Source organism: Cricetulus griseus, chromosome 5, assembly GCF_003668045.3.
Source record: "Cricetulus griseus strain 17A/GY chromosome 5, alternate assembly CriGri-PICRH-1.0, whole genome shotgun sequence".
NCBI lineage: Eukaryota > Metazoa > Chordata > Mammalia > Rodentia > Cricetidae > Cricetulus > Cricetulus griseus.
Genome location: NC_048598.1, coordinates 104,036,101 through 104,055,636, shown reverse-complemented (window position 1 = coordinate 104,055,636; position 19,536 = coordinate 104,036,101). Strand labels below are relative to the sequence as shown.

General features: G+C 40.6%; 1 protein-coding gene across 2 annotated transcripts in view; it reads left to right on the top strand.

The window, feature by feature from the left end:
* The first annotated feature begins 139 nt into the window (after positions 1-139).
* Cpsf2 (cleavage and polyadenylation specific factor 2) overlaps positions 140-19,536 on the top strand; it is a 31,356-nt gene continuing 11,959 nt past the window's right edge. Inside the window, exons 1-11 of one of the 2 annotated variants that reach the window (XM_027419152.2) lie at positions 140-297; positions 4,936-5,107; positions 6,126-6,285; positions 6,365-6,470; positions 7,904-8,033; positions 9,810-9,925; positions 10,991-11,178; positions 12,040-12,330; positions 16,476-16,576; positions 16,932-17,132; positions 19,159-19,311. In XM_027419152.2, the coding sequence (XP_027274953.1) occupies positions 270-297; positions 4,936-5,107; positions 6,126-6,285; positions 6,365-6,470; positions 7,904-8,033; positions 9,810-9,925; positions 10,991-11,178; positions 12,040-12,330; positions 16,476-16,576; positions 16,932-17,132; positions 19,159-19,311 (1,646 nt within the window). In that variant the 5' untranslated portion in view covers positions 140-269. Of the gene's footprint in view, positions 298-4,925; positions 5,108-6,125; positions 6,286-6,364; positions 6,471-7,903; positions 8,034-9,809; positions 9,926-10,990; positions 11,179-12,039; positions 12,331-16,475; positions 16,577-16,931; positions 17,133-19,158; positions 19,312-19,536 lie in introns of both variants that reach the window. The other variant, XM_027419153.2, reaches the window with a different exon arrangement.

Below are 19,536 nucleotides of genomic sequence, written 5' to 3'. Positions count from 1 at the left end.
TCCCAGTAATCACAAGAAGTTCTGAATAAAGTCTGGATCCAAGCTGACAAGGCTGGTGAGCTTTTGCGCGGTCGTCTTCCCCAACCGCCCCCCCCCCGCATCCCCACAGATGGTGTCGCCCGGGTCGTCCCCGCCTCAGCCGCTCGCCTCAGGTCCAAGATGGCGGCCGCCACACAGGCGCTCCTGCCGGCCACTCTCCGCCGCTGAGCGCGCGCCTGCTCCGCTCGCTCTCGAACCTGCGTTTTCCTAGGGGTTGGGAAGGGCCGTGGATGGTGCCGGGGGAGCCTGACCAGGCAGGTGAGGACGGGAGAAAAAAAAGAGCCTTCGGACCCGGGAGGAGGCCCTCTGGGGACTGGGTTCCTGCATCGGCCCGGTGTCGCCCGGACGCGCTCCCGCGGTTTCGGTTGTGACGGCCTCCGTGGTTCCTGGGAAAAGCGTTCCGCAAGGGGAAAGAAAAGTGACTTTTCCACGGGTCGAAACCTCGGGGTGTCTGTGATGCTCCCACGGGCCCTCCTTCGCTCCTTGCCCTCCCTCCGTAGAGTTCCTCTGACCTTCCATCCTGTTGGGGCTGAGGGTTAACCCGCGTCCAGCCTGGGCTCCTTTCCCTGGTGCCGCGATACCCCCACCCCCACCCCAAGCCTTCCCTCTGCTCTCTACCTACCCTGGGTTCAGAGGCCACGAGGCCAGGTTGTCTCTTGGCTCCTTAAAAGGCCCTTGAGATGTTTATCCCACGCCTTGTTAGAATTGTGGTCGCTCTCAGTGCTTCCACAATCATTGCGTTTTCCGAAACCTCATTCCTATTTTCCTTGTTTACATACTTTTCAGGAAACCAGCGGTCAAGCCACCTCTAACCCCGGTAGTCTGACCCCCCCCCCCCCCCCGAGATCAGGAGAACTTAAGCCACCATCTGTGCCTACCCTCTAACCTTTAATGTTACAACTCCCCTTGCCTGTTTCAAAGCCCTTCTTTACCTGAACGACTAAGGAGAGACTTCTCCCCGACTCTAAGCCCCAGAACTAGTCCAGACCCATCTTTGTTCTTGGATTTTGCGTTCTTCTCATTGGTTGTCTTCAACTTAATGAACATTCTTGAGAGAGCAAGAATATACTCGGTATTGAAGCAGAGATAGTAAAAAATCACTACTGCTTTCAGCATGCATTTATTTATGTTGCTGGGAGCGATGTGCTCGGTTTGGGTGATGTGAAGACGGTAGCTTTTAGACGTTCAGCATCTGTGCTAAGTAATCAAGCAGCCAGCTTTACCTGGAGACAGGGACAGTGAAAAGGCCGCACCTGAGGTGGATCAAAAGGAATTTACTAAACCCAGGAAAACAAAGTCACTCCTGGATAAAGAATGAGGATTAAAAACTTAAGAAGGTTGGGCATTGTTAAGGGAGATTTAAATACAAAAAAAAAAAAAAAAACAACAACAACAACACTGGAAGAGTGGTTGGTGCAGACTGAAGGTGCAAGTTGGAGTCTGAGAGCAGCTTGTTAGTGGTCTTGATTTCAGTTTGGATTGTGTTCAATAGTTAGCCGGAAGCTAGTGCATGCTTTCAGGGAGTGGGCATGTTAAGGGTACAGAGGGCAACTTGAGGCAAGAAGACTAGATGAAATTGCAGTCACTGGGGTAAGGCAACAGCACCTCCATTGAGGCAGGAGAAGAAAGACCAACAGAAATGAGGTGCTGTGTAGGATTCAACTTGTCGGTAGGAATTTGCTGGTAAGGGGTGGTTAGTTTTTAGTCTGGGAGACTTCATGGTTGGTGACACCATTAAAATCCAGTCTGAGGCATGTACATAAAAACAGGGTGGTGGCAACTTTGCTCTTTAGCGGTGGCAAAACACAATGTTCCCCAGCCTAAAGCATTGATTTTGGAGTCTAGACCTCTGCTATTATCATAGCCACTAGCCACATGCAATATTGAGCACTTGAAGTGGGTCAGAGACGTCCTGGAATTTGAAGACAGCACAAAAACAATGTAAACGGACTCATTAAATGAGCACATGTTGAAATGATGATGTTAAATAAAACATTAGACTTTACCTCTTTTTACTTTTAGATGTGGCTATGAAAAAGTTTAGATTACATCTGTGACTTGAGTTCTATTAATCTAGTCTAGACTAATGATGAGAAAACAATAAGGAAGGAGGCAAAATTTGATCTAGACCCCGAGAAAAGAGTGAATTGATGTCAAGGCAGCTTCCTGGTGATTCCTCATTCCACTTGCTACTAATAGCATTCAGCTATTTGTTTTTGTTTTTCTCCCTCAAACAATAAAATGATTTTAGGGTTTTTATTTACTCTTCGTGCACGAACACATGCACATGTACCACAGTGCACAGATGAAGGTCAGAGACAGCTTGCTGGAGTAGGTACTCTCTTTGCATCACGTGGGTACAAGGGATAGAACTCAGGTTCAAGTTAATCACTGAGCCATCTTGCCAGCCCTGCCTTCAAAGACTTGAGCAAGGGGTGATGTGTGTGTGTGTAGGGATGTTTTAGGTTAACCTGGCAGTAATGTTTCCATTGAGACAAAGGGGGGAGAAGCTGTAGGGAGAGAAAGGGAGAAACCCAAATGTAAGATCATGAGGTATGACGTTCAGGTGTTGACAGTAGGAACAGAAAAGGGATGGTATGTGTGCAAAGTGTTGTGAGGGAGAAACAACCCAGAATTGATAGGGGACAGTCCAGGGAAATAAAGGGAAGACCTTCAGCCTTGGCTACTTAGCTAAAAACCAATGGATTGATAAAGAATTCTAAAATACAGAGGGAACTAAAGAATAGAGTCCAAGAAGTGGAGAGAGGTGTTTAGGAATCTTAATTAAGCACTTTCCCCTTTCTGTGTCCACGCTCTGTTGGTGTACAGTCATGCACGTCGTCTGCTTTCTTTCGTACAGAGTTGCCTGTATCATGCCTTCTTCCTGCTAATGAATTTCAAATGTGTCTTTATTGCCTGTAGACTAGATCCAAGGTATCCAGGGCCTGTCAACTGGGCCTGCCCTGCTCATTAGGTCAGTCTGTGTCTTTCTATGTAAGCATGGAAGGCTGAGTTCTTCGCTGATGAGCTCTAGCTTTGTGTTTTGTATCTTAGCTGATGTCATTCCAATCTTTTGAATGTCTTTTCTCTTTCTGCCCTGACCTTATAAAGCTCAATAAGTAATCTTAGTTCTCAGTAACAGAAGCAATGGAGAATTTTTAAACTTCATTTTCTAAACTGTATATGTAAGCAGGTTACAACCAGTTTGCCTTATGACCATTTTATTTTTATGTTGTATCCTTTTGTAAATTTAACTCCTTAACATTGTTTCTCTTTTTTTGATTTATTATTTTGTATGTGTGAGTGTTTTGCCTGTATGTATGTATATGCAACATGTACATGTCTGACTTAATCTGGAGGCAGAGACAGCACTCTGGAGACAGAGGGAGGTGGATATCTGTGAGTTTAAGACCAGCCTGGTCTACATAGTGAGTTCCAGGACAGCCAGGGCTACGTAATAATACCCATCTTGAAAATAAACAAAAGGAATAGAAAATTAATGTGTTTATTTCTCATACCTCAAATGGAAATACAGTAAATCAGTGTGTTTCAGAGTTTAATTTATTAGAACAGCTACTATATGCCTCTGCCAATTAATGTATCAAATGGCTCAAGTCTAGTCAGGCCTATGATCCCAGTATTTGGGAAGGAGGGGGGCAGGAGGATGAGGAGTTTAAAGTCATCTTTTGCTACATAGAGAAGCCAACTGCATTACATGAGACCTTGTAGATAAACAAACAAACAAAAGGAAGATGGAGCCGTTACATGTAGACCCTACATTACCTGCTGAGCCATCTCACTGACTTTTTCCAAAAGCTTCATTCCACAAGTTTACTACAAAACAGTGTTCATATTAATCTTTTTGGAAAATGTATAGTAGGTATCCCCACATACATTGCATCTGGTGTGTGTTGAGTGCCTACTCTGTGTCAGGTTGTTTGGGGAATTGCAAACATAATACACTGTTAGAATTAATTGCAAACATTAAGATGTTTTTCAGAGGGCTGGAGAGATGGCTCAGCGGTTAAGAGCACTGCTTACTCTTCCAGAGGTCCTGAGTTCAATTCCCAGCAACCATATGGTGGCTCACAACCATCTGCAATGAGATCTGGTGCCCTCTATTGGCCTGCAGGCATCCATGCAAACGGAACACTATATACCTAATAAATAGATAAATCTTTAAAAATACAAAAAAATGTCTTTCAGTTGCTTACAATTGTAGCACAAGAGCTGTTAATGTTAAGCTTCCTGAAAAGTATGTGAGTTTCTATGAATGTATATATTTTATGTGGGTGTGGGTGTACGTGTGCTCACACAAGCACGCATGAGTGTGTATGTTGAGAATTTCAGGAGAAAGAAGCAGTCATGGTTTTTAATCAGGTTCTCAAGAGAGCCCCTATATTTAAGACCTCTTATCTGGAGAAAAAGACTTATAACTAGATGAAGAAAAGACAGATTAGCCTCGAAGCTGAGTTCTTAATTTACTACCACTTAATACTGAAAAATCTGGGTGTAGTAATCTCTGCTCTAGATAATTGCCTGGTTATTTGGAATCCTCCTCCCTATGTATGTGTATATTAATACTAATATTTTATGGACTGGAGTCCCTAGGTGAGGAAAGTTAATTACTTTGCCCTGAATCATGTAGGAGTTGATTGAAATCTGGATCAGTGATTCCAAAGTTCCCTACTGTTTACAGACCTGCCCAGGGGAGGCTGGGAAGGACTCTGTAAACAAGACTGTACTTGTAAATATGGCTGTGATGGAATGAATTTTAACATGCTAGCTTTTAATCAGACTCTGGAATGTCTGTGCATCTAAAAATGGAAATAATTTGCCTGTTTTGTGGACCATGCTTTTATGTTAATTATATTTTCATTTGTCAGCACTGTTTAGATAACCATTACTGGACCAGAAAGATGACTTCTATCATCAAATTGACTACCCTCTCGGGGGTCCAAGAAGAGTCTGCTCTTTGCTATCTTCTCCAGGTTGATGAGTTTAGGTTTTTGTTGGACTGTGGCTGGGATGAACACTTCTCTATGGACATTATTGATTCCCTGAGGAAGTAAGTTACAGTTCTTCTAAGCTTTTATTAAATCAGCTTTTAAAAAAATGCAGATCCTCACCTTCTCTTTTTCTACACTTTTATAATGTCATTCTGTGTTTATGTACTGTTGCTGTCATTTCTTTAGTTTATAGTAAGTTTATTCGTGGCAGAAAACTAAATTGTAATTTATAAGGTTTTGATTGGCTAATGAGTTTTGTTTTTGAAATTCAGTGAATTTGCTAGTGGACCACAGACAGCGTGCTCTTCAGTTTTTGGAAAGATCATGTGTCAAACCTGAGGAGAGGTGACATGTGAAAGCCTGCCCCCAAATCACTTTTTTTTTTAAGATCTTATTTATTATGTATACAGTGTTCTGCCTACATGCCAGCAGAGGGCACCAGATCTCATTCAAGGCGGTTGTGAGCCACCATGTGGTTGCCGGGAATTGAACTCAGGACCTCTGGAAGAACAGTCAGTGCTCTTAACCTCTGAGCCATCTCTCCAGCCCATCACTTTCTGTGTCTCCATTCAACATTGTGGCTCTACTCTTTGAATGGTATCCACCCGATACAAATATGTGTGTGGGGGAGGATCTCCATCTCTAAAGCATCTCCTTTATCCTGTTGCTCTTGAGGACATATACTTCCCAGGTTAATGATATTTATGACAATTGGCATTTTATTTTGTCACCAAGCTAGAAAACTGAAGCAGAGTCAGTAACAATTATTTAAGCATTTAAGTATTGTCCCTGTAACATTTCCTCAATTCCAAGTTGACTTCTTAAACTTAATAGCATACGTAATTCCCATTCAAAATCAACTTAAATGTGGTGTCTGCATTTTTCTTTTTAAGTGTTTTAAAGCACACCTGATACTGTAGCAGTTGTAATTACAATTCATGGGTGTCATTGTGTTAGCGCTTGGTTTGCTTTCCTACCTCAGCATAGCCTTGAGTCTAGAATGCGTGAATCATGATGGCGGTTCTGCCCTTTATGCTTAAAGAGCTGATGGAGCTGCCTTCTTGGTTATGTTCACAGGCACGTTCACCAGATTGACGCGGTACTCCTCTCTCACCCCGACCCACTCCACCTCGGTGCCCTCCCATTCGCTGTGGGAAAGCTGGGTCTGAACTGTGCCATCTATGCCACAATTCCTGTGTATAAAATGGGGCAGATGTTCATGTACGATCTTTATCAGGTAACTGAAACAGTTAGCAAGACAGGCTTTTATGTTTCATGCATGGTCATTTTTAACTTTGGCTTGTGCTTTTCTTTAGTCTCGACACAATACGGAAGATTTTACCCTCTTTACATTAGATGATGTGGATGCAGCCTTCGATAAAATACAGCAGCTAAAATTCTCTCAGATTGTGAACTTGAAAGGTAATGTAGTAAATTGATGGACTAAGGGAGTAAAGATTCTGTTGTTTTCTTTTTGTTTTCAGCTTTTTAGGTTTTACAGTGCTGGGATCCAACCTAGAGCCTCACTCATGCTGGCCAAGGAACCTACCCTGAATCGCATCCTACCCAATTTGTAGTAATAGACTTAGTTACCTTCTGAAAAGTGCTTAGAGGAGTTCATAACACCAATTATAGGCACTGTGGTGTGGGAATAAAAATTAGTATTTTCTGCCGGACCATGGTGGTTGCACACCTTTAATCTCAGCACTCAGCAGATGGCTCTCTGAGTTCAAGGCCAGCCTGGTCTATAGAACGAGTTCCAGGAAAGCCAGGGCTACACAGAGAAACCCTTGTGCTTGGGGGATGGGGTGGGGAGGAGGGTGAAGGGGTAGCACTTTCTACCTGGAATTTCCATTTGAATTTCAAAATATTTCAGATTAAATACTAACAATATATCAACGGCTTGGGTGTCCTCATATGTAGGTAGGAAACTGTAAAATGAACAAAGCTACTGTGTCTGGATCCTCCTATAACTTACAGTTAGGTTCAGGAGACAAAGTGACTCAGAACAGCATAGTAGAAAATTTACTGTTTAATAAAGATATCAAATATCAAGTCTGCAAGAGGGAATCCTGTTACAGATTTCCTTAAACATGAATGAACTCTAGCATTAAAAACATGGCACTGAAGCAGTGTGGTGGCTCATTCCTGTAATCCAAATGCTTGGGAGGCTGAGAGAAGGATCATGAGTTCAAGGCTCATCTAGGATACACAGCAAGTTCAGGAAGCCTGGGCTATACATGATGAAACCCTATCTAAAAAATAAAAATAAAAAAGCTGACCAAGGAAAGTGACACAGCAGCAGTTGGTGCTAGTGACTAAACCACAAAGTGACCATTAGTGGTATAGGCTTAGTAGTTATGCTTGGGTTTAGCTTTGCTGTGGGTAAATTCTTTACCATAATGAGGTTTGAATTGTTATTCTATCAGTTAGGTAACAGATATGGAAACAACTTTGCAGTTACCTGTACAATACAATATCAAAGCTTGGTCCCAGGGATGTAGTACAGTGGAGTTTGCCTGGTGTACATGGGGCCCTGGGCTTAAGCCCATGACCCTACAAATACAGCATGAAGTTCACGCTGAGTAGCAGTGTGCTGGCTGTTTAGTCCGGTCTCTAGCCTTGTGCTTGTAAGCACAGATGGATGCCTCTGGGGGATTGAGCAAGGGAGTGGAAGGAACAGTTGTCTCCATTAAGGGAGTAGAGTAGCTGGAGACCAGAGACGAGGCTGTCCTTCCACTGTAAGCATTTTAACATCTGAATTTAGTGCCAGTGAACATGTTCCTGTTAACATAACTTTCTGTCCTTGAGACTGTGAAAAAAAATCTGAGCATTGTCATTTTCTTGTTATGTAGGCAAAGGACATGGTTTGTCTATCACACCCCTGCCTGCTGGTCATATGATAGGAGGAACAATATGGAAAATAGTCAAAGACGGAGAAGAAGAAATTGTTTATGCTGTTGACTTCAACCACAAGAGGGAGATGTAGGTATATCTAGACAAGTGCTAAAGGCAATGCAGATATTGTTTGATTCATTGAAGGGAAAATTAGAAGCAACTTTTTGGTTTTTTTTATCAGAACAGCAATATAATAATGTCAAGTATTGAGTATTTTCATTGTTGGTTGACAGGTTCATTATAGGACATATAAGGACTTTAAACTTTATATATCAATATCTATTCTATAAAGCAGATGTTTCCCTGAAGGTGTTCAAAGGAAATGAATATTTATACATTAAATTATATCGTATATAATTTTAATTCTTGATAAAACTTTGTAACTTCTTGTCTTTGGGGGCTGGGTACTCAAATACCATGTAACTTAATGATATTCGATGATAGATTTCCTGTAAAGGGGATTATAATGGTTATAATTTTACATTATTCATTTGATATTCAGAAAAATACTATGAATTGTGTGTGTGTGTACTGCACTGTAGGCTTCTTTGGTACATCTGTACATTAAGTTCTTGACTGTTTTGTGTTAGATTACAGTCCTCTCAGGGTCTTTACATTAAGAAACATTAAGGACTAGTCGATTGAATTTAGACTTGTAATTGTAGGTGGATGAGAAGGTTAGAAAACTGAGTAAATGGTGAACAAAGTCAACCACTTTAGAAAGTGCAGCAGTAAATTTTAGGCAAGTTTAGAATTAACTAGAAAAGGAAGCAGTGTTGCTGTGTCCAATCTGACTTGGAAAAGACTGCACACACAAAAGTGATGGCTCAAGTTGCTTACAAAAGAAACTGATGAATTTGATTATATGCAGATTTAAAACAGTAACCTACACTGTAAAACCATTAAACTAGGGAAAGTACTGTAGCAATTAGCCAAAGATTTACATATATATAAAACTAGGAATTACCCAAGAAATCAAAAATGCACTAATTGCAAATTGGACAGCATTAGTCAAAACAGAGATGTTAAAATAGTATGTAGTTATTATATATGTTTATATTATTTCCAAATACTGTTAGCCTCCTAGGAAGAATTGAGCTTGTCAGTCTTTGTGGTTGAGCCTTTCTAGCAAGCCATTTGACACTAGTTGTATATACATTTCAAGGAATGTGTCCTAAAGAAGTAAAAAATACAGCTAGGTGTGGTGGCACACCCCTGTGGTCCCAGTGCTTAAGAGAAGGAGGCAGGAGGACTGGGAGGTCTTTCAAAGATAAAATGGTGAAAAAGAGACTCAAACAGGGAAAAATAAATGGTCAGATAAATACATCATGGTGCAGGTAAAATAGGAAGTTTTTACAGTCGTGAGCTGAATACCTTGGTGCAAACCTGTAATCCTAGCTATTGGGAGGCTAAGGACGGAGGAATGTGATGTCACCTGGGCTGCATATAGCCCATTTCTCTACAAACAATTGCCTGGCAGCAAGTTTTTACAATTTCTAAAAATTAGGTTTAGAAAAAATGCTAATGTCATGGGGAAAGTCCAGAAGATAGAAATGAATATATAAGAATATACAGGGTTATCTGTGTTCTAAATGCCTATATGGATACACAAGAAAATTCGTTTGTTGAGAAGGATAGGGCCAATATATCATTTCATTTGTCTTGAAGTGGTGGTCCTCTGGAACATTTCTACTTTCCTCCTTAAACTTTTTTGAATTTATCAGGTTTTTTTTTTTTTTTTTTTTTTTTTAAATCACGAATGCATATGTTTATAGTTGGGGGTGTTTTTAAAAGCAGTTACTTTTGTAATAGGTGAAGCCATCGCTGTTCATTTGAAATGACAGGTATTCTTCATCTTTATAGCCACTTAAATGGATGTTCCCTGGAAATGCTAAGCAGACCCTCTCTGCTTATCACAGATTCATTCAATGCTACGTATGTGCAGCCTAGAAGGAAACAGAGAGATGAGCAGCTCTTGAGTACGTATATCCGTATTCTGTAGGAATAGCTGTGGGGGTGTGGGGATAGCCATTCCTGCTTATTCTGTTAGCTTTGTCAGAAGAGATCTGCTAACTCGAGTAATTTCTAGTTACATTTTATACATTTGTACAATGCGTGCATATGTGTATGCTTGCCACAGAGTGCATGTAGAAGTCAGAGGACAACTTGAGGAAGTTAGTTTTCTCCTCCCACCATCTGGGTTTCAGGATCAAACTCAGGTCGTCAGGCTTGGTGACAAGCGCTTTAATCCACTAAGCTATTTTGCTGGGCCCATAACTCCTGTGGTGTTTTGTTTTTAAAAATGTTAATGTGACCATGTCAAGATACTCTCTAAAGACTGGCTTCCTCTACCGCTCAGCACATAGATAGCTCCCTCAGGCATTCACTGGCCTCTGTATAACATGCATATATTGAGAGAGGTAAAAAAAAACAGCAAAGGGAACCCAAGAGAGCTCTGAAAGCACACAAGGTCTGCTGGCTGGGTGCTTCGTGTTCTGTTCTGATAGAGTTAGCTTGATTTTACTCAGGCGCCTTTGTGCCATCACCTCTTGCTTCTGCTTTGACTCGTTCTGCTGTGCTTTGTGTTATTTTTTTATAAGCCATATGTGATGGCAGCAGGAAAGCTGGGTTCCACTTTTAAACGTGTGAGCAAACACTCATCTGTCTGCTTACCAATGCATTTTTAAGAAGCTCCTCAATTCATGTGTGTGTATGTATACATGCGTGAGCATGTTTACTGGGTAGAGTTTGCTTTTACCCAGCACTTGAAGCTGACATTGACAGCTATTGCCAAAGATGCTTTTCTTCTTGGAAGGTTACATGTTCTGTGTTTTATTCTACATGCATTCATACAAAACATGTATCATGTGTTTTATTCCTAAAAAGATATATATAACCAAGTCAACAGTCATTGTGTTGATCTGAACAAATACTTTTATATGTATCCTAGTAATTACTTATGCAGTCTTTATAGAAGACACTGGAAACTGTTTAGTTTTGTTGCAAAGCATGTGCTTCATGGGGCTCTTCTGATCTTGTTTAAGCAAATGTTCTGGAAACTCTCCGTGGTGATGGAAATGTTCTAATAGCAGTGGACACAGCCGGCAGGGTTCTGGAGCTTGCTCAACTTCTTGATCAGATTTGGAGAACTAAAGATGCAGGCCTTGGTGTTTATTCACTGGCCCTCCTGAATAACGTCAGCTATAACGTGGTGGAGTTTTCTAAGTCACAGGTTTGTTCTTTGTTCTCCCGTGACATTGAGGAAAGAGGCTAAGTGTAGTGCCCTTCAAATATTATTTTTCTGCAATTGATAATAATAGTAGCTGAATGTTAACTGTTTACTGTCCTGTGTTCTTCACATATGTTACTTCATTTACGCTTAAGATTTCTGTTTTTGTCCTCATTTGACAGGTTGAGCAAGTTGCTTGTTTTCTAACTCTTGGTTTTCTGATCTATAAAATGGGAGTAAAAGTAAAATATCAATGCTAGAATTCATCATTCTTTTGGGTGGGGGCAGAGTTTCAAGACAGGGTCTGTGTAACAGTCCTGGCTGTCCTGGAACTCACTCTGTAGACCAGGCTGGCCTAGAACTCACTGAGATGGCCTCTGTCTCCCGAAGATGAGCCACCACAGCCCAGTGAATTCATCTTAAAATGAATTCTTTCCCTCCAAGCAATGATACCTGGTTCCGATATTCATTTAGAACACATTCTCTTCTCAGAAAGATTTAAGCCCACATCAGTGAAACACTGCACAATTGTTGTTTTCAAGACAGGGTTTCTTTGTGTAGCCCTGGCTTTGGAATTCTCTATAGACCAGGCTGGCTCCAAAGTCAGAGCCTCCAGCTTCTGCAGATCTCTTCTGCGTAGGGATTAAAGGCATGCAAAACCACACTTGACAAAATTGGGGAGGGGGGTTGTTGTTTTTTTAAGGATTAAAAACTGGAACAGGAGAATCTAATGGGAAAAAGGACCAATTAGCTACTTGTCCAAATGGCACAAATTGGGTCGGGGGGAGTCTTAAATTTTGATTATTGTTAAATATTTCACAATATAGCATTTTCTAATTATTGTCATTTCCCCCCTTGCCTTAGGTAGAATGGATGAGTGATAAATTGATGAGATGTTTTGAAGACAAGAGAAATAATCCATTTCAGTTTCGCCATCTCTCTCTGTGCCATGGTCTTTCTGACTTGGCTCGAGTTCCAAGCCCCAAAGTTGTACTTGCCAGCCAGCCTGACCTGGAGTGTGGATTCTCAAGGGACCTCTTTATTCAGTGGTGCCAGGATCCTAAAAACTCAATCATTTTAACTTATAGAACAACTCCTGGGACTTTAGCTCGTTTCTTAATTGATAATCCTTCTGAGAAAGTTACAGAAATAGAGGTAAGCACTTAGTTACGTTCAAACTTTAAATTTATTTTATTTACCTGCCAATGGCTCCAGTTAGTGCTGCCTGTGTACATGTGAGTATGCGTGAAGCCATCTTCTGAAGCATGGGCACTGTGCTTATGCCGTATCCTCAAAGAAAAATGACTTTCCCTCTCACACTTGCTAATAGTGCAGACACTATTAGCAAGCCTGCCTTTCCTGTCACCTAGCCACATCTTTGCACTAGTGTGTGCCTGCACTCAAGCAGCTTTCTGCCATGTGAGTTAAACAGGAGCAGTGAACACATTTCCCTTCATGTGGAGACCTCACCTCGGAAGCGAACCAACAGTAGCATTCAGCACTCAGTGGAACATTCATTTTCTCATTCCCCAGTAAGCCAGCCTTTGCCTTCTTTCTCTTCCAGTGTTCCACAACTAACCTAGCCTCATCCTTTGCACATGACCTTGCCTGGAATTTAACAGAGAAGTAGAAGGCCAGTCAGGAATCCTGTCTCCTCCCACTAAATACACTAACCCACCTCTGCACCTTCATTAACAAGGCAGCTAACGGAACGACCAAGATGTGGAAAGATTTTGCTTAATAACCAGGCCATCAAATCTGTCAGATTTCCACAACCAGTATTGTTGACAGATGTCCATGGCCATCACTTCAAGTGGGTTGGCTAGTAGCTGCAAGACTTATGCATAGTTTGAATGGCCATTTTGTATTTTGTCCTCATAGCAGCATTTGAAGGTATATTTACTTTGTGAAAGCTATCTGGTATCCTTCTCTTAATATAATAAGTAGTTTAAGAAAAGCATCATTATTAGCAACTAAAGTCTGATAAATGTTCACTAACTACAGCATTGCTGACAAAAGGATTCCAAGCAAGTATATCAAAATAAAATACTGTCTTGGGTTATTTAATAGCTTAGAAATATCAAGTTAAAATAACTCAGAAGTACTTAATAGTTTCATGAGAAATGAAGTACTGCATTTGAAATTTTTAATTACTAGAAACTCAATTAGGGTTGATATGCCATTGAGGAATTAAAAGGACATTAAAAGTTTGAAAAAAAAAAGCAAAATGATATTCTAAAGTATCCTCATGATATCAGAAACAGCAGAAACAAAGGGGGAGGCTTTAATTTAAAAGGCTACTTGGTGTGCTCAGGTTCTGTCCCCACTCACCTTCTCCTCCCTTCTCTCCCATACCTTGTTCTGCCCCTTATATGGTCACATCCGTCTGTCTCTGCTCCCTGAGTGCATAAAAGGGTGTGCACCATCACAACTATCTGGTTAGATACAACCTTGTATTATTTTTCTTAATATTCATTACCACATGTTTCCTTGTTTGTTGTCTTCTTTTTGCTACCAAATTGAATGGAGTTCCAGAAGAAGAGGGACCTTCGTAGTGGCCAGGAAAGTGCCATTGCACTGCTGGCCCTCAGTGAATGTGCTGGTGGCTATCATGATGACAAAAGAGCGAGTTCCTCACAGGCCAGTCCTCTGACACATTAGCATTTACTGTGGGTCTATTTTTTTGCATACATATAGTGCCCTAGGAAATTAAGCCTTGTTCATTTAAAAAGAGCAAAGCCAGTAATTTTAAAAAGGCGGGGGTGGGGGTGAATGAAGAAACAGACTAGAGTTTATATTAGGAAAAGGCAAGACTTGGAGTGATACTGTGAAAGTGGAGAAGGAATGTATTTTAGAGTTGATTGTTCTGGAAACTTTATGAATACAGCAGCTAATATCAGGTCTCAGAATTGGAATACAGAACTGAGACAAATTTTATTTAATTATTTTTTTGAGATGGGGTTTTGCTATATTGTCCAGTCTGAACTGAAACTCCATTCTCCCTCCTGAAGTTCCTGGGTTGTGAGGTCCAGGCTTGAGTCACCACACCAGGCTAAGAACAACATTTTTATAAGAGGTACAAGTTAAATGAGGGAATTAAATACTTAATGAAAAAAAAATTTGTGTGCAAGGTATCTATGTGAGTTGTTAACTGCTTATAATTTTAAACACATTTCCAGTAAGCTAATAGCCAGATGTGAGATGCCACATTTGTGAGTGTTCATCAGTTAATTTTGGTTTAATTTTTATTTTTGAAATAGTTTCAAATTTAGCCAAAAGTCACAAAAATAGTGTGGATACTCTAACTCCCAAGTTGTTGAGGTTTTAGCTGGGTTTGCTGTATAGTATCTTGTATCTACACAGACACAATATTACACACACATTTTGAAACAAACAGTAGTTATTCCAGCATTGCCTTGGATAGTACCACAGTGTGTATTGTGTGGAAACAAGAACACAGAAAACAGGAGATAAACACTGAAATCATACTACCATTTAATCTGATGACCCTGCCAACTCTAGCTGGTTGGCACAACAGTGTCCTTTTTAATTCCCTGTTCAGTTTTTCTGTGATCCCACCTAAGAGTGCATGTTGCATTGAGTTGTTATGACTTGACATTTAAAAATCATTAAATTTTAGGTTAGCACACAAAATGGTGAGTTTCAGTATGGCATTTTGTTGTACAAATGTGGCATTGCATTTTGCTCTCTTTATGCCTCTCCCCTACCCCCACTGACTTCCTCCCTTCCCCCAAGTAGTTCCTCTTTCTGCTCTTATCACGTGTATTCCGTTACCGTCTTGTTTCTCCTTCCACGGATTCTTCCCCCTTTCTCATGATCCCCTTTCTAATTTCATGACCTCACCCATATACAAGTACACCCTACATCCACCTCCCCAATTTAAAATCTAGGCTCTGTTTACACTACTTTTTTTTTTCATTATTTTATGTATGTGGGTGCTTTGTCTCCTTGTATGTCTGCATTACATGCATGCCTGGTGCCCATGGAGACCAGAAGAGGGTGTTGGATGCCCTGGAACTGCAATTACAGATGGTTGTGAGCTGCTGTGAACCAAACCCAGATCATCTGGAATAGCAGGCTGTTCTCTTAGTCATCTCTCAACCCCAGGGGTTCTTTGACTATATTTTTAATTTTTTATTTATGTGTGAATTGTATATACATGTGGTGCACACAGTGAAGTCAGAGGACAACTTTCTGGCGTTGATTCCTTCCACAGTGAGCTCTAGGGTTGGAGCATAGGCCGTGAGGCCTTCTTGGCAAGTGCCTTTCCCCACTGAGCCATCTCACCAGCCCCAAGGGTTCTCTGGTTTTTATGGGACTCTGATGATAAAAGAATGAAAACTACTAATTCAGTTTTTCCACATTGACGAATTTGCCAGTTTTATTATTATTTTAAATATTATTTCTATATGTTTTTAAGGTCTCTGTTTCAGTAGAATAAATTCCTAGAAATAGGAAGAATTGCATCAAAAGATAAGCACATTTTTATTTTTAGTTGTTAGCAAATTATCTTCTAACAGTTTGCTAATAATATCTGCTAGAAATAACGAGGTATCCCTTCTCCAGGTAGGCATTTCCAGTCTTGCAAATTAAACAAATCGTGTTAACTTTTACATGTTGTCTGTGTCAACACCATTGGTAAACTTAGTCATCTATCCATGGCTATAAGCCATTCATGTTTTTTATTTTTAAAATTTTCTCTGCATCCCAGCACTCAGGAGGTAGAGGCAGGTGGATCTCTGTGAGTTCGAGACCAGCCTGGTCTACAAGAGCTAGTTCCAGGACAGCCTCCAAAGCCACAGAAAAAACCAAAAAAAGAAAAAAAAATTGTTTTTTCTCTGCACATTTTGTCCTTTTTGATGTGTTCGTTCTGTCTTGATTTTGGGAGTTCTTAGGAAAACATAAGTTCTGACAGTCATAGTACAGTCAGTATTTTCATCTTTTCTTTTAGTTCTGTGAGATTTAAAATGTGAAAGATGTTTTATTTTCCCCTTATGACTTACGGCTTTGGTTCTTACTGTGGCTTTTCTACTTTAAATTATAACAGTATTTAGCTCTGCTTCCTTTCCGAGGTTGACTGGTGTATTTTAGCCAGTTTGACTGAAATCCATCCTCTAACAGTTCAGTGTTAGTGCTACTCTAAAGAAGATGTATGAGTCTGTGTCATCGAAACTTGATTGATTTAGATGGGAATTTAAAGGTTATGGGTCACTTCAGAGAAGCGATGTGTCTCATACCCAGCTCTTCTGATGCTGACTTTCTCTTGTCTTTTTCATTAGCTGAGGAAACGCGTGAAGCTTGAAGGGAAAGAACTCGAAGAATATGTGGAAAAAGAGAAACTAAAGAAAGAAGCTGCTAAGAAACTTGAGCAGTCGAAAGAGTGAGTCACTCACATAAGAGTAACTCGTAAGGTTAAGTCAGCATATAATGTAAAAAGAACACATTTGTAGGATTCAAACACTCAGTGGCCTTCAGTGAAGATAGCTTAAATTGTCTTAAGGCTTTATGACTTATTAACATTTTCAAATGGCAAAAATAAAACCTTTTGAGTGCTAATAATGCCAATGTATTAAGGATGGTAATGTCACATTTTTACAAAACCCTGATCTACTTATACCAACTACTATGACTTGGGGTAACAGTGGATAGTCATTCATTCATTCATGGTTTTATAAATACTAAGCCAAACTGACTTAGTAACATTGTGACCCTGCTGTGTTCCCAAACCCTCCCAGGGCGGATATCGACTCCAGTGATGAGAGTGATGTGGAGGAAGATATCGACCAGCCTTCAGCTCATAAGACAAAGCATGACCTGATGATGAAAGGCGAAGGCAGTCGCAAAGGCAGCTTCTTCAAACAGGCCAAAAAATCCTACCCTATGTTTCCTGCCCCAGAAGAAAGAATTAAATGGGATGAATATGGCGAGATCATCAAGTATGTGAGCAAAACAAACTCTTTGGGCTCGGTGAATTGGATCTCTCTGGTCGCCATGTGCTTTGCTCTTGAATGCCTTGGCTTGAGAGATAGAGGAGGCTTGGAATTGGAAGCATAAAACAGAAACGTTGAGGGGCATCTTGAGGATTAGTAGGAAAGGGAGTGTGTAGTTTAATTACTTGGTTTCATGAAAGGTTTGAAGCTAAGGGACATGCTGTGGAGTTTTTGCTGGTAGTTGTATTTATAATACTTTTGGCTACAAGGGGAATATGAAATAAAGGGTGGAACCATGAAAAACAACTAAAATCACATACTCAGACTGCAGTTTTGGAAACATTGCTAACCTGAGTAAAAGTCTGCCAGGGTTCCCTCTGCTTCCCCAGAAACAGTTAGGTGCCTTGGCCTAGTACACAGTGTCTGACATTCTTGCTCTCATGTTTTCCTCTTCCCTTCCCTGTCTGGCTATATATAGATATATTTAAGTGTCTCTCTCTCTCTGCATTGATACGCACTTGTTTACCACTTGTATAGCCAGGATTATAAGCATGTATTTTATACTTGCCTAGTACTTCCATAATGTTGTTGAGCAAGTGGTAGTCTTAGATCATTCTTGTGCTTACTTAGGAAAGTCCCATTGTCTACATAGCCCTCTAAAACAACCAAGAGAAAACATGGCAATGTAAACAATGCTGGTGTTTTTTTAGGTTCATTTGATAAGTGACCAGTCTGCTGCTTACTCTCTGTGTGTGTGTGTGTGTGTGTGTGTACACAAATGTGCCTTGTATACATATGTGTATGTGGAAACCAGAAGACAACTTGCAAGAGTCAGTTCTTTCATTCCATTGTAGGTTCTGGAGATCAAACTCAGGTTGTCAATTTGGGCAGCAAATTCCTTAACCCACTGAGCCATCCATCTCATGGCCCTGGACACTACTCTTTAACTTGACTTTCCTAAGAAACATGGGGATACAAATTAAATGAAGTTGTAGGAAGTTTTTGTTTTTGCTTTGGGTTTGGGGGGAGGGGAGGGGCTTTAGAGATCAAACCCAGGGTCTTGTAAATGCTAGGCAGTTATTCTATCACTGAATTACACTCTAGCCTGTGAGATTTTGTTTTTAAGGAAGGTCTCTAGCCTGGAATCACACTAAATGTGCTTTAAGTGGTTGTTACTGCTATGGTTATTCTGTGGTTTAGAGTTGGGGATGTTAACTGTGGGGAGTAAGAAACTGTAGCAACCTGGCTGTTAGAGAATAGAGCCTGGGTTCTCAGAGAGGAGTGAGAATGGACTAGAACGTTAGAAGGATGGTCACAGGGTGGTAGAGGATTGTAAAAACAGGTATCTCACTCTTTTCAGCAGTGCTCACAGGGAGAGTTGTTGTGGGGCACACATACACATACACTCACACAAACAAGTAAATTATAAAGAGTGCAGGGCCGTCCAGTGGTGGTGGTGGTGGTGTTGCACGCCTTTAGTTCCAGCACTGGGGTGGAAGAGGCAGGTGGATCTCTGTGAATTTGAGACCAGCCTGGTCTACAAAGCTAATTCCAGGGTAGCCAGGGCTATAAAGAGAAACCCTGTCTCAAAAAAACAAAACAAAACAAAAAACAAATAAGCAACAACAACCAAAAATGCAGGGCCAGATTTCAAGAGTGCTTGTTGCTTGTTCCAGCCATTCAGTTCTTTTTTTGATGTGTTCAGGGTTTCTCAGCAGTCTACATCATCCTTAAAGAGCGTTCTCCGGCTGGAGAATGTAGCTCAGGAATAGCATGCTTGTCTAGCTTGTGTAAGGTCATGGGTTTGGTCCTTAGTGCTGCTAGCTAAATAAATAAATAGCACTCTTCAGTAGTTATAAAAAACATAGCACATATAATCATCTGATTGGTAGTGTGCATTAATTAGCTTTGAGTTGAATTAAGTCTTAAGATATTCGAGGAGTCTTTAAATTATGCCATCTATTAGTCTGTTACATATGTTACATAATGTTAGCATACCTTCCATGTGTGTAATTAGAGAATCACTGTTTAGACCAGAAGATTTCTTAGTGCCAGAACTTCAGGCCACTGAAGAAGAAAAAAACAAATTAGAATCGGGTTTGACAAATGGAGATGAGCCCATGGATCAGGACCTGTCTGATGTTCCCACCAAGTGTGTTTCTGCAACAGAGTCTATTGAGATAAAGTAAGTGCCTTTGTGGGGTTTGGAGATCAGGGTAAACTATATCAGGTAAGATATAGTTTCAAGCCCTTGAATTATATAACTTACATTGTTTCAAAAGTGAGATTTCAGCAGAGCCACTATGAGTTCATGCTTTTAAAACTCCCTTTTCTGTGAAGTATGTTGGTATTTTCATTGAGGATCCTTGAATACCAAAGTAATTGTTGGGAAGGGAGCTGAAGATTAAAT